Raw genomic sequence first — 12,426 nt, 5'->3', positions numbered from 1 at the left:
TGAGGCCTTGTCTCAAAAAAAAAAGATAAGTTATTGCATTAGTGCTGATGTATTACTGTTATTAACATCTTGCCATTTGTAGGGAAATGTCCTCAGGAGGAGATGTTGTGGTGCTGGGGGTAGTGGCATATCCCATCTATAACCTACAAAGCCTGTATTTTATATACAACACACAGAAGCAGAATAAGTATGAACCAACTGTCTGCAGCTGGGGATGTGGGTAAAGGGTTGGGTGTGTTCCTTGTTCTCTCCTTTCTAGAGATTAGGAAGTTTTGAAAATCAAAAGTGTACCAAGGAAGTTGGAGAGAGCCTGGCCTTTGACTCCCACAGAGAGGGAGTGGATGATGTGTCCCAGCATCTCTCTGGAAGCAGCATTGCAGACAACTGTCTTCTGTGCATCTTGCTCATAAGGAGGAAGCCACTAAGTGCATAATGGTGCTTGGTGGTGGCAGCAGTGGGGACAAAGGGCTAGACCACTTAAGACTGTGGGAGGAGGGGAGGAAATGTCTGCTGGGCATGTGTACTGCTAGGAAACCCAAAGCCATTCCTGACTGCTAAGTGTGTATGTGCTGGGAAACAATGTGTGTGCTGAAGTCATTGTGGCCAACAAAAAGGAGCCAGGGACTATGAAGCCTCTTCTGGGGATAAAAACACTCACTTTTTTTTTTTTTTTTTTTTTTTTTTTTTTTTTAGCCCTAGGGATACTTGGGGTTCCTTTGAGGACCCACATGGTGAGGCACAGTGTGCTGGGCACTGGTGAAGCACTTTCCAGTCCTCAGATCATTCTCATTCCACGGGGGTGGGGGGGGGGGTAGGGTATTCCGAGTCATAAACAAAAGAACAGTCTGGATGGAGGGCTTCATGCCGCTAGCTAGCATCAGAGCAAACTCATTGAGGATGCAGGCCCAGCCCTGCCTGGCTGTAACCTGCAGTGTGGAGAGTCCCCCAGAGGCCTCCCTGGCTTGTATGAGGAGTAGAGGGAGCCAGGGAAGTGAGATCCCTTCTCAGTAAGCCATGACCCCCTCCTTTGGGGGCTAATCCCCCAGGCCTGGTGGTAAGGTTCTGAAAGGTTTGAAAAGCAGGGAGGAGCAGAGGAAACTAATCTGATTGAACACATCAGCTGGTGCCTCCAGATAGATGGCTGGCTGCCAGCAATGCTGCTCCAGGGTCTCAGGGCCACCCTCAGCACAGTAACAATTCTGCCTGGGCTAGGAACTCTGCCACTTTATGCTTTCCCCTGCTCCCCCACCCCCAAAAATAAAACCTCATGGGGATGAGGGTGTGGCTCGGTGCTAGAGTACTTCCCTTGCATGTGAGAGGACCAGAACTCAATCACTAGCATTAGCTCAGTTCTGTATAAGGTTCAGGGAAAGCTAGGTAATTGGTTGGGGGGGGGGGTCTGCCTTTTAAATGATTATTCAAAATATACAATCTTGCCTGTTACACTCTTGTAGTTACAGAATAGACTTATCTTTAAAAGGGGTCAGGGGCTGGAAAGGTGGTTCAGTGGTTAAGAACATGAGATGTTCTTGCAGAGGACTGGTTCCCAGAACCCATAACAACCTTTAACTGCAGCTCCAGGGAATCAATACCCTTTGGATCCTGAGAGCACCATCTTCTCATACCTATACTCAGACAGAGACAGACAAACAGACCACACACACACACACACACACACACACACAATCAAAATTACTAAAAAGCAGAGTGTGATTGTGTACACACCTTTAATCCTAGTACTTGGCAGGCAAAGGCAGGATCTCTGTAAGTTCGAGGCCAGCTACAACTACATAAAAATACCGTCTCAAAACTAAACAAATAAAAATATTCTTAAAAGGAAAATTTAAAAACTTAAAAAGTTAAATAATATATGGTCATTGGAGAAAAATGGGGACTACAAACTCCCCCAGAGAAAGCACAAACAGTATTAAATTCCAATGGCCACAAAGAACCACCAGTCCATTCATTTGTCTACCTACAGGAGGTCTTAGAATTGGTTGGTGGTGATTCGTATTAACATGGCCTTTCAACTAAGCTTTGAAGGACACAGGATGTGTGAGAGCATTAAAGAGCACTCCCCAGTGGAGGGTCATGGGTCCATGGGACCACATCCGGCTGATGAGGAAGAAGGCCTAGATATGAAGCTGTAGAAACCAGGGTGGCCTAGATTGCAGCTATAGAAGAAGCTCCTCCTCCCCCCTCCCCCCGGACAGTTTGCCCTTGCACTTACCTGCTCCAACTCTCCATGGGGGTGCACATTCTGCAGGCATCACCATTGCAGCCACACACTGCACTCTGGGAGGAGATTGCACTTGGCCAGAGTGGTCTCTGCTTCCTCCCTGTGGTATATACACTTACCCTCTCTGCTCCTGAATTCAGGTCCATCCATCTTTCCCCTCTTGAAGAGCTGTTGCTGGCTCCAGGGCTGCCCAGAGTTTCATTACACTTTGCAGTGGCACCCTTGCATTTTAATATGGGTGTGTCTGCAGAGCAGCCTTGAATGGGTACTCCTTTCTAGAGAGATGGAGAAGCTAGTGACTAAGTGGGTCAGAGAATCAATTGCCACAGCCATGAGCAGGTGTGCAAAGGTATTTGTGCCCTTCCCAACACATTTGCTTAGCAGCTGTTCTGCACCCTATGCTGTCACTCAGAGATCAGAGAGCAGGACAAGGCTGATCCTCAAGGCGCTCAGTTGGGGAAGGCAATAACCTACAAGGAAGGTGAAGGACACCAAGCTTGGCCGAGTGAAGAGAGAACGAAGATGGGTATTTATTCCAGGCTACAGAGCTGTTCAGAAAAGGTCAGGAGACATAGTGTTTTCAAAGAATTGCCAGCAATGAGGTCCACTGCCAGGTGTGGAGTGGTATCCCCAGAAAGGAGTGCTGCTGAATCTGGAGGTTTCCAGCCTGCATAGCCTCACAAAGTGGACCAATGACGTTTCTGGTCTCGACTGTCAGTGCAGGAGAAGCCCCTCTGTTTCTGGCTATTGAGTTAGAACCCAAGGCCTAAAGCCAGCATTATATATATATCCAAGTCCATTTAAATGAAAACAAACATTTATAGACAATATTTGGGAATTTGGGCGTCGTTCTTTCCAAACTACTTCGTGCTGGTAAGGGGCGCTGTCATGGGGGATTCTAAGAAGATGCAGAAATCCTGGCTGTAGTCTGCAAGGCTGCTTTAAAGCCAGCATTTTTAACCATTTCTCAGAACCCCTTGGTATATGGTCAGACTCCAGCTGTCCTCAGCAGCACCTCCTAATGATTCCTTTGGGGCTTTCTTCCTTTCCCTCTTTCCTTCCCCAATTTGCCGGTCTTTTCTGAACTCAAATTCTAAGTAACCTGTGTCCAAGGCAACCCAAACTAAAACCACTGTGGTTAGAATTTGAGGCCTGTAGAGGACAGTGGAGAGCTGTGGGCAGACTCGTCTGCACCTGGAAGAATGGGGGTCAGACTTGAGGCCATTATGGCTCTGCCTGATTTGGTGAGGGCTGGACAGGGAGTGCAAGAACCTCGCCCCAAGAACCTAAAAGCTACTCGTGACCACTCTCCAGTGCCTTCAATGTCCTAGGCACCTGTCTGAGCATTACCATGCATTTTCTCGTGGACTCGTAAGCCATCACTTCCCCTTGCAGTTGGGGCCACAGATAGATTGAGCCGTCTTATCATAATCACATAGCAGGAAGTGATGGCATGGAGATTTGCAGTCCAAATGTGTCCTTTTGTTCCTAGGCAGTCCCTCCTACCTGTTACTTCCTGTCACTTTGTCAACACCATCCAGATATGTCATAGGGGAGAATTTATTATCCCGGGTTCAGTTTCCTTTAGTAAATTCTGCTTTTGCCTCCCCACAGGTAAATTTGAGGACAGGGAAGACCGTGTGCCCAAACTGGAACAGATAAACAGTACGAGGATCCTGAGCAGCCAAAACTTTTCCCTCACCAAGAAGGAGCTTCTAACCACAGAACTTCTGCTCCTGGAGGCTTTCAGCTGGGACCTCTGCCTGCCCACACCTGCCCACTTTCTGGACTACTACCTCTTGGCTTCCATCAGCCAGAAGGACCACCACTGCCACACCTGGCCCACCACCTGCCTCCGAAAGACCAAAGAGTGCCTCAAGGAGTATGCCCACTACTTCCTGGAAGTTACCCTGCAAGGTGAGGGCGCAGACGCTGTGAAGTGAGGGAGGAGCGCAGGGGCTGAGATCAAGTGGCTGAAGAGGGGTTGTCATCCAGAAGGCCCTCCTTCCTGCCTAGAGCCCCACACCCATATCACTCCCACTTTGCCAAGAAATGCAAGGATATCCCCAGTGTTAGAGAATAATGCATAAACAAAATAGCAGCTTAACACAAAAGCCACTAGTACCTAGAGACTAGCAACTCACCTGTAGAGTTTTCTCAGGGGAACCTGGAACCTTTCAGGTGGTTTAAATCACACAAACTCACAAGTAGCTCATTCCCAAAGAGCTGTCATCACACAGATTAAACGGGTGGGGGGAGGGGAGGCAACAATGTTCACATCTTCATTAGCCATAATTTGGCTTATTTGAGGGCTGGGAAGATAGCTCGGTTGATAATATGCTCACTGTGAAAGCTTGGAGAGTTTAGAGTTCAAGATGCAGAGCCCACATAGAAAGCCAGACAGAGTGACACATATACACATTACCTGTAATCCCAGAACTGGGAAGGCAGAGACAGGAGAATCTCAGGTGCTTGCTGGCCAGCTTTAGGTCCCAGTGTTAAATCCTCTCTCAAAGTGCAAGGTAGGTAGCTCCCAAGGAATAGCACCTGAGGTTGACATCTAGCATCCACATGCACACCTGAAAATATGTGCACCCAGGGGCTGGAGAGGTGGCTCAGAGGTTAAGAGCACTGGCTGCTCTTCCAGAGGTCCCAAGGTCAATTCCCAGTAACTACATGGTGGCTCACAACCATCTGTAGTGAGACCTGGTGCCCTGGTCTGGCATGTAGGCATACATGCTAACAACACATTGTATGTATAATAAATAAATAAGCCTTAAAAATATATGTGCACACACACACACATGAAAACAAACAAGGTACCCTGTTTGGAGAAAATCAGTAATCTTCCGAACACACTCTGTGTGTGTGTGTGTGAATACACAGAGAAGTCAAAAAACAGTAATAAGCCCGTCACTCTATCTATTCTCTTGAAGCAGGGTCTTCCCTTGAACCTAGGGCTTGCTCACAATTAGGCTGGAGACCAGCAAACCATAGTGTTCTTCCTGTCTCTGCCCTCATCAGAGTTGGGGTTGCAGGCAGTGGCAGGAGGCACAACTTGTGTGGGTGTTGGGATCCTACCCCACGAATATAGAGTAAACACTGCTTAAAGGTGAGCCATTGCTGCAGCCCTCCAAATCAGATTCTTAAATCTAGTTGTCAGGTGAGACGCTGCTCAGTGACACACCACAAAATGAAAACACCTAGAGCGGGGATGTCGGTGATTCTGGGTTATCCAGCATTGGTTGATCACTTACTAAGTGCCTTCCTGCAGACCTTTGTGTACAAAAACTTATTTGAACTTCACAGTAACTCTGTGCTGGCTAGTTTTATGTCACCTTGACAGAAGCTAAAGTCAACCGGAGAGGAAGGCACCTCAATTGAGAAAACACCTCCATAAGATGGGGCTATAGGCAAGTCTGTAGAGAATTTTCCTAATTAGTGATCTGTGAGGAAGGGCCCAGCCCATTTTGGGTAGTACCATCCCTGGACTGGTGGTCCTGGGTTCTATAAGAAAGCAGGCTGAGCAAGCCATGCAGAGCAAGCCAGTAAGCAGAACTCCTCCGTGGCCTCTGCATCAGCTCCTGCCTCTAGGTTCCTGTCTTGGCTTCCTTCAGTAGACTATGAGTTAGGCTATATAAATCAAATAAACCCTTTCATCCCCAAGTTGCTTTAGGGTCATGGTGCTTCATCACGGAAATAGTAAGCCTAAAAAGAACGACCCCTCTCAAAGTCATTTCAGTTATTCTCATTTTATATATGAAGAAATGTATACTCAAGAAGTGAAATCACTTCCCCCAAGACCACTGATAGCATTTGAAGCTGGAAGTCTGACTCCATGGCTCTAACTATACCACTCTAAGTGATTGATACTTCCAAAGGCAAAACTTCTAGTAATTGAAAGTTATGAGCAATTGATAACAGATAGTAATGCACTGGACCCTGAATATCATCAATGAAGAGTATGGGAATTCTACTGTATCCATTCACCGTAGTTTCAGATGTGTTGATGGAATGTAAAATTTCTGGGGCTGGTGAGACTGCTCGGTGGGAAGATGGAGCTGTTTGATCCCTCAATCCCACCTGGTACAAGGAAAGAACTCCAGCAAGTTGTCCCCTGACCTCCACATGCATGAATGTCAGACACTTCAGTGCCTACACAGTAACACAGTAACAAGGATATCCCCAGTGTTATAGAATAACACATAGACAAAATAGCAGCTTAACACAAAAGCCACTAGTACATAGAGACTAGCAACTCACCTGGGGAGTTTTCTCATAGGAACCTAGATTTAAATTTTTTAATAATACTTCCTAAACCTAGACAAAGTCAGGAATATCAAACCTGTGCAGCCATTCATTGCTTTTATATCTGACTCTCAGTGCCTGCTGAGGACCAGACATTGTTGCTATACACATAGCCTTTAATCAGGACCTGTCTATCAATAATAACCAAAAGAAAAATAAAGATCTTTGTAGTTCTGTTCATAGCCCATTAGCAAGCAACTTTGCAGCTTTCTGGGAGCTGTAGACAGCATTTTTTAAAAAATTGTCCCTCTAGGCTGATGCCAGAAACTGAATGCCAAAACCCTTAAGACCCAACAATGGCACCTGATCTCTATGAGTCTCTTCCCCCATTTGTAAAAAGCCAGCATTGCCTAGCCCTTGAATTGACTCATTTGTCTGCTATTGGGCAGACCAAGCAGGAGACTCCATGGAGAAGTGTTCCCATGCTTACAGCCTCTGCAATTCTCTTGCAGATCATATCTTTTATAAATTCCAGCCTTCTGTGGTCGCCGCAGCCTGTGTTGGGGCCTCCAGGATCTGCCTTCAGCTATCTCCCTACTGGACTAGAGACTTGCAGAGGGTCTCAAGCTACTCTCTGGAGCATCTCAGTACATGCATCGAAATCCTGCTGGTGTAAGTCCTCTCCCTGTTGGCTGTTTCTGAAATCCTGACCTTCTGTTTGCCCTTTGGTCCCCACTATGGCCGAGGGAGGGTGATTCCCCCAGATAAGGTGTTGCATGTAAAAGGAGCCGGGTGCCCCATGACAATGGAAAGTGGGGTGTGGTGGTATGTAACTGTAATCCTAACACTTGGGACACTGAAGCAGAAGGACGGAAAGCTGGAGGTCAGCTTAGGATAAAGAGTGAGATCCTGTCTCAAAAAACTAAGAGGAGGAGCATAGAGAGTTGCCTATTTGTGTTTCTAAGAGGGGAGCGAGGGAAAAGCGGAGTGGGGCTAGGGACACATGCTCCTCTGTGTCTGAACTCATTCTACCATTTCGTTTTATTGAGACAGGGTGTCGTGTAGCCAAGGCTAACCTCAATCTCATTATGTATCCAGTGGGGTATCCTTGAACTTTCAATCTTCCTGCCCCTTGCTCCTGAGTGCTGGTATTACAGGTGTGTGTGCTGCCACACCCAGTCTGTTTAGTGTTGGGGATCAAATGCCTGCAGGCACGCTAGCTAGGCAAGCTAGCTAGGAGTTCTTACCAACAGAACTCCATGCTGTGTGGGGTATTGATCTAATTCCCAGTATGATTTTGTGAATGGCTGTGAGTTCCTTTTCGCAGGCAAGCTGTGAAGCTGACCACTTAGCCAGCCAAGTCCAGAGTGGCCTCCTTTCAAGGGTTATCTTAGATCTAACACTGTGAACTAGAGACTGGCAGCCAAAGAGGTCTATAATGGCTGCCAGGAGGGCACACAGGACAGAAGAGCCCTCAAGTGGCTACCTCCAGTCAACTCCCTCTTCCACCAGCAGATAGTAGTAACCTCTGTAGGCTGGCCTGATCGATCAGGGGTCTGGGTGACAGAAGCAGAAGTCCTTGAGCCCCCAAAGAGCCACCACTCAGCTTCCCAATGGGAGCAGCCTTCCTGTGCTGCCTGAACCCTGCTCTGAAACGTTAGCCCTGCTCCCGACGCCATGTATGCTTTTGGAAATCCCCAAGTCAAGCTTGGTGGTGGTGGCGGTGGTGGTGGCGGTGGCGGTGGTGGTGGTGCACGCCTTTAATGCCAGCACCGGGGAGGCAGTGGCAGACAGATCTCTGAGTTCAAGACCAGCCTGGTCTACAGAGTAAGTTCTAGGACAGCCAAGGCTGCCTGGAGAAACTCTCAGAGCACAGCCTGTTGTGACAACTGATGGCCACTCCAGTATCAGCCTCCAAGCCAGCCTTGTTTGTCATTGCCAGCTGTCACCTTGGAAATCCTTGCTGAAATACATTGTAGATTCCATAGGCTCCTTTCTTCCAGATGCCTCTATTGTTTTTACTTTTCAAAATGTTTTGTTTGTTTGAGATGGGGGGGAAATAACAAACAAAAAAAAATACCCATTGTGTTCCTGTTTTCAAACCTTTGCTTGGTGTCCACAAGCTAAGGATTCATCCAACTGGGGACAGAATTGGTCCAGAAGAACCTAGAAAGTCATGCTAGTACTCTGCCAAGTGCTGGAATACAGAAGTGAACAGAAGCAGATGGGGCACAAATTACCCTCTGAGGTTTTAACAGCTGGGATGTGTTGGTACAGGGGTTTGGGGACAAGTCTGGCTGATCTTACACAGGATCAAAGGGGTTGTGTGACAGAGCAGCTCCAAGCTAAGACCTGAGGCCAGAGTGTAGTTGGTGAGCAAGTGAGGCTATGTCCTAGCTTGCCATCACAGACTGGTACAGCATGGTGCACCGTTCTTCCAGTCCCACTCAACGAGGATGGTAAGCAGATGTCTGGTGACCTTTGCCCTCCAAGGCTCACCTGAGTCTTTTCCTTTCAGAGCATATGATAATGTCCTCAAGGATGCCGTTGCAGTCAAGAGCCAGGCATTGGCCATGGTGCCTGGCACATCACCAGCTCCCACACAAGTGCTGTTCCAACCACCTACCTACCCTACGCTCAGCCAACCGCCACCAACACTAGCCCAGTTCCAGAGTCCAGCGCAAGACTTGTGCTTGGCTTATCGGGACTCATTGCAGGCCCACCGCTCAGGAACCCTGCTCTCAGGAGACACTGGTCCATCCCTCCACACCTCATACCCAACCCTCCAGCCCTTGGATATGTGTCCTGTGCCAGTCCCTGCATCCCTTAGCATGCAGATGGCCATTGCAGCTGAACCCAGGCACTGTCTTACTGCCACCTACGGAAGCAGCTTCTTCAGTGGGGGTCACATGTTCCCCACAGGTTGTTTTGACAGCTAGACCATATCTGGACCACGTGGAGAATCCTGGAAGACCCAGACTGAAGAGGTGAACACCTAAGAGGAAGAGCTCAGCCAGGTGAGGCAAAGAACCTATTACCCTTCAATAGTGAGAGTCTGTGTACTTTAAAACAAACAACCCAGAGCCAAACATCCAGGGACATACCTCACACAACAGCATCTCTCCAGGAAACCTCTTCCATGTGTGCCTGGAGGACAAAGACATGGCTCTGTGGCCATTGCCTTGAGCTGGGGGATCCAATGGTAAGAGGCTTGGACATTGAGAACTGCATAGAGATCAGTAGCACACCCGGGCTTTTCAAAGACTACTATTCACAGTGATGCCACTGAAAAACCAGGGGCAGCAGTGCACACCTTTAATCCCAGCACTCAGAGTCAGAGACAGGCGGATCTCTGTGAGTTCGAGGTCAGTCTGGTCTACAGAGCAAGTTCCAGGACAGCCAGGGCTACACTGAGAAACCCTGTCTGGAGGAGAAAGAAAGGAAGAAGGAAAGAAAGGAAGGAAGAAAGAAAGAAAGAGTGAGTTGGCACCTCTGTGTCCCAAAAGATCCAGCCTGGGTGTATTTTTCTCCTTAGCTTCACACCAAGGGCCCTACTGCCCGTGTTTATGCCTGAGCACTGGCCCCATGAGATACGGTGGCTATCTTGCTCTTTGTTTTTGAACCCAAAACCTTTTTTGTCATTCTAGATATTTCACATTCTGCTGCTTCCCGGAACAATCTAGCTTTCTATCCTGCAGAAACATCTTGTTTACATACTGTGTCAGGGATTTTGTGATACTTGAAAATTCCGTAGGAGAAAAAAAGTTTGAATTGCCACACTGTCTGTCCCACATTGAAGCTGTGTCTTTTATTAACCCAACGTGTAAGCTAGTAGTGGATGACAGCAGTGGGGAGAGCGCCTCCTAGGCTCTCAGCTCTGAAGAGTCCACCCTTGGGATGCTAGGGCTCACCTGTTGAACTTGGATCACTGCCCCCTGGTGGGGGAATGTTGTTGAAAGGAAGACAAAGGTTTGATCCAGTCCTCACCTCCCTCCGTGCTTGTAGTGCTAAGGTTAAACCCACCCCAGCTTTGAGTTTGACCAATAGTAAAGAGAAATAATGCTGTGGACATCTGAGAAGTGGGGGGGGATGAACATGTTATATGACACCAGCCTTGATGGGCCAGGGATTGCTGGAACAGAAGCCGGTGTCTGGGTATCTGCAGTGGGAGGGCTCAGGAAGACTGTCACCATGTGCAATATGTTTTGACTCTGACTCATAGCCTGTGCTTAGGATGTTCTTATGGTGGAGATGTGGATTTTGCTTTTGTTTTTGTTGTTTGGTCAGGGGACATGCTGTTCACCCATCAGGACTGGGAGGAAGATGCAAAAGATCACAGAAAGAAATTTTGGTTTTATTTTTGAAAAGATTGTATCTCAGTTTTCTTTTGTGGGGGAGGATCCTTTTATTTTGAGACAGGTCTAATGTAGCTAAGGCTATCCTCAAACTTAGTACATAGCTGGGCTGGCCTTGAACTCCTGACCCTTCTGTTTCAGCCTCCATGTAGGCCCTCACTCCGTGTCTCCCATCTTGGTTCTCTTTGACTCATTTGCCAAACCAAGAGACCATGCCAGGGACTGCCAGGAAGGCGGCCACACGCTGCTGAGTCAGATTCAACAGGGATAGGACTTTTCTGAGCAGATGAATGTCTCGCGGAAACAGTAAAAGGAAAGAGCTGGATGCAGATGAGGCGCTGCCATTTTGTCAGTTAGCATAGGAACCTGCACATTTGTTTGTTAATTTTTTTGTGTGTTTTGGCTCCCCTTCCCCCCCCCATACCAGCCTCTTTGTATTTATGTGCAGCTGGTTTGGAGTCCAAGTTTATTATATCTGTCTGCCCTGGATTGGGGCTTGTAAGAAGCATCTCCACTGGAGTTTGTAAGAAGCATCTCCCTGATTCCCAGGACCAGGTGTCCTGCAATAAACACTTCACCTGTTCTTGGTCTCATCCTTCTTTGTCTGTATGTCTCTTTGCAGGCCGGCCCTTCCCCTCCTCTCTCTAGTCTGTGGGAGTCTCCTGCAGATGAGGGGTAAAACAGATCAAGGGGGTTAGACATAATGACTCAATAAAGCAACGTAAAGGAGAAAATACTGATTTCAACTCCTGGTTTGAGAATTCAGTCCACTGTGGCAGGGAAACCATGGTGAACAAGAACAGCTATGACAGCCATGGCAGGAGTATGAGGCTGCTTGCTCACATCTCCATATATCAGGACCAGAGGTGGGACAGGAAATAGAGCCGGACTATCAATGTCAAGTCTGGGTCCCTAGATATCTACTTCCTCTAGCTTGGTCCCAACTCCAAAAGTTTCCACAACCTCCCAAGACAATGCTACTAGCTAAGGACCAAGTGTTCGAATAAGAGAGCCTGTGAGGGACATTTTACAACACTGGAGCCATCAGCAGCAAGAACAGCTGCTCTGGACCTGAGCCCTTCCTTCTAAACTGGAACTGGGCTTCCCTAGGCAGAGAAGTATGTTCTTGGTTTTTTTTTTTTTTTTTTTTTTTTTTTTTTTTTTTTTTTTGTTTTGTTTTGTTTTCTTTTACGCTTTACTCTTTTGGGTGGGTGGGTGGGGGAGCTGTCACACAGCTCCCAAATAAATCACACACACGGAGACTGATTCTTTCTTATAAATGCCTGGCCTTAACTTGGCTTGTTTCTTTCCCGGTTTTCTTAACTTAAATTATCCCATCTACCTTTTGCCACTGGGCTTTTACCTTTCTCTATTTCTGCATACCATTCTTTCTTACTCTCTGGCTTGCTGTGTAGCTGGGTGGCTGGCCCCTGGGGTCCTCCTCTTTCTCTTGATTCTAGATCTCCCTCCCTTTTTTCTTTTTCTCCTTCTATTTATTCTCTGTGCCTGCCAGCCCCGTCTATCCTTTCTCCTGCCTTGCTGTTGAATGTTTGGCTCTTTATTAGACCCATCATGTGTTTTAGA

The 12,426-nt window shown here is 47.6% G+C and overlaps 1 protein-coding gene across 2 annotated transcripts in view; it reads left to right on the top strand.

Annotated features, from left to right (window-relative positions):
* Positions 1-11,425, top strand: part of Ccnjl (cyclin J like) — a 54,491-nt gene extending 43,066 nt beyond the window's left edge. For both annotated transcript variants that reach the window (XM_051180917.1, XM_051180919.1), the window contains exons 4-6: positions 3,854-4,156; positions 7,000-7,159; positions 9,006-11,425. In XM_051180917.1, coding sequence (XP_051036874.1) covers positions 3,854-4,156; positions 7,000-7,159; positions 9,006-9,426 — 884 coding nt within the window. In that variant the 3' untranslated portion in view covers positions 9,427-11,425. The remainder of the gene's footprint in view (positions 1-3,853; positions 4,157-6,999; positions 7,160-9,005) is intronic.
* The last annotated feature ends 1,001 nt before the right edge of the window (positions 11,426-12,426 follow it).

The sequence above is a fragment of the Phodopus roborovskii genome, unplaced genomic scaffold, assembly GCF_943737965.1.
Source record: "Phodopus roborovskii unplaced genomic scaffold, PHOROB, whole genome shotgun sequence".
NCBI lineage: Eukaryota > Metazoa > Chordata > Mammalia > Rodentia > Cricetidae > Phodopus > Phodopus roborovskii.
Note: the sequence above shows the minus strand (reverse complement) of the source record. Positions and strands in the feature narration are given on the sequence as shown.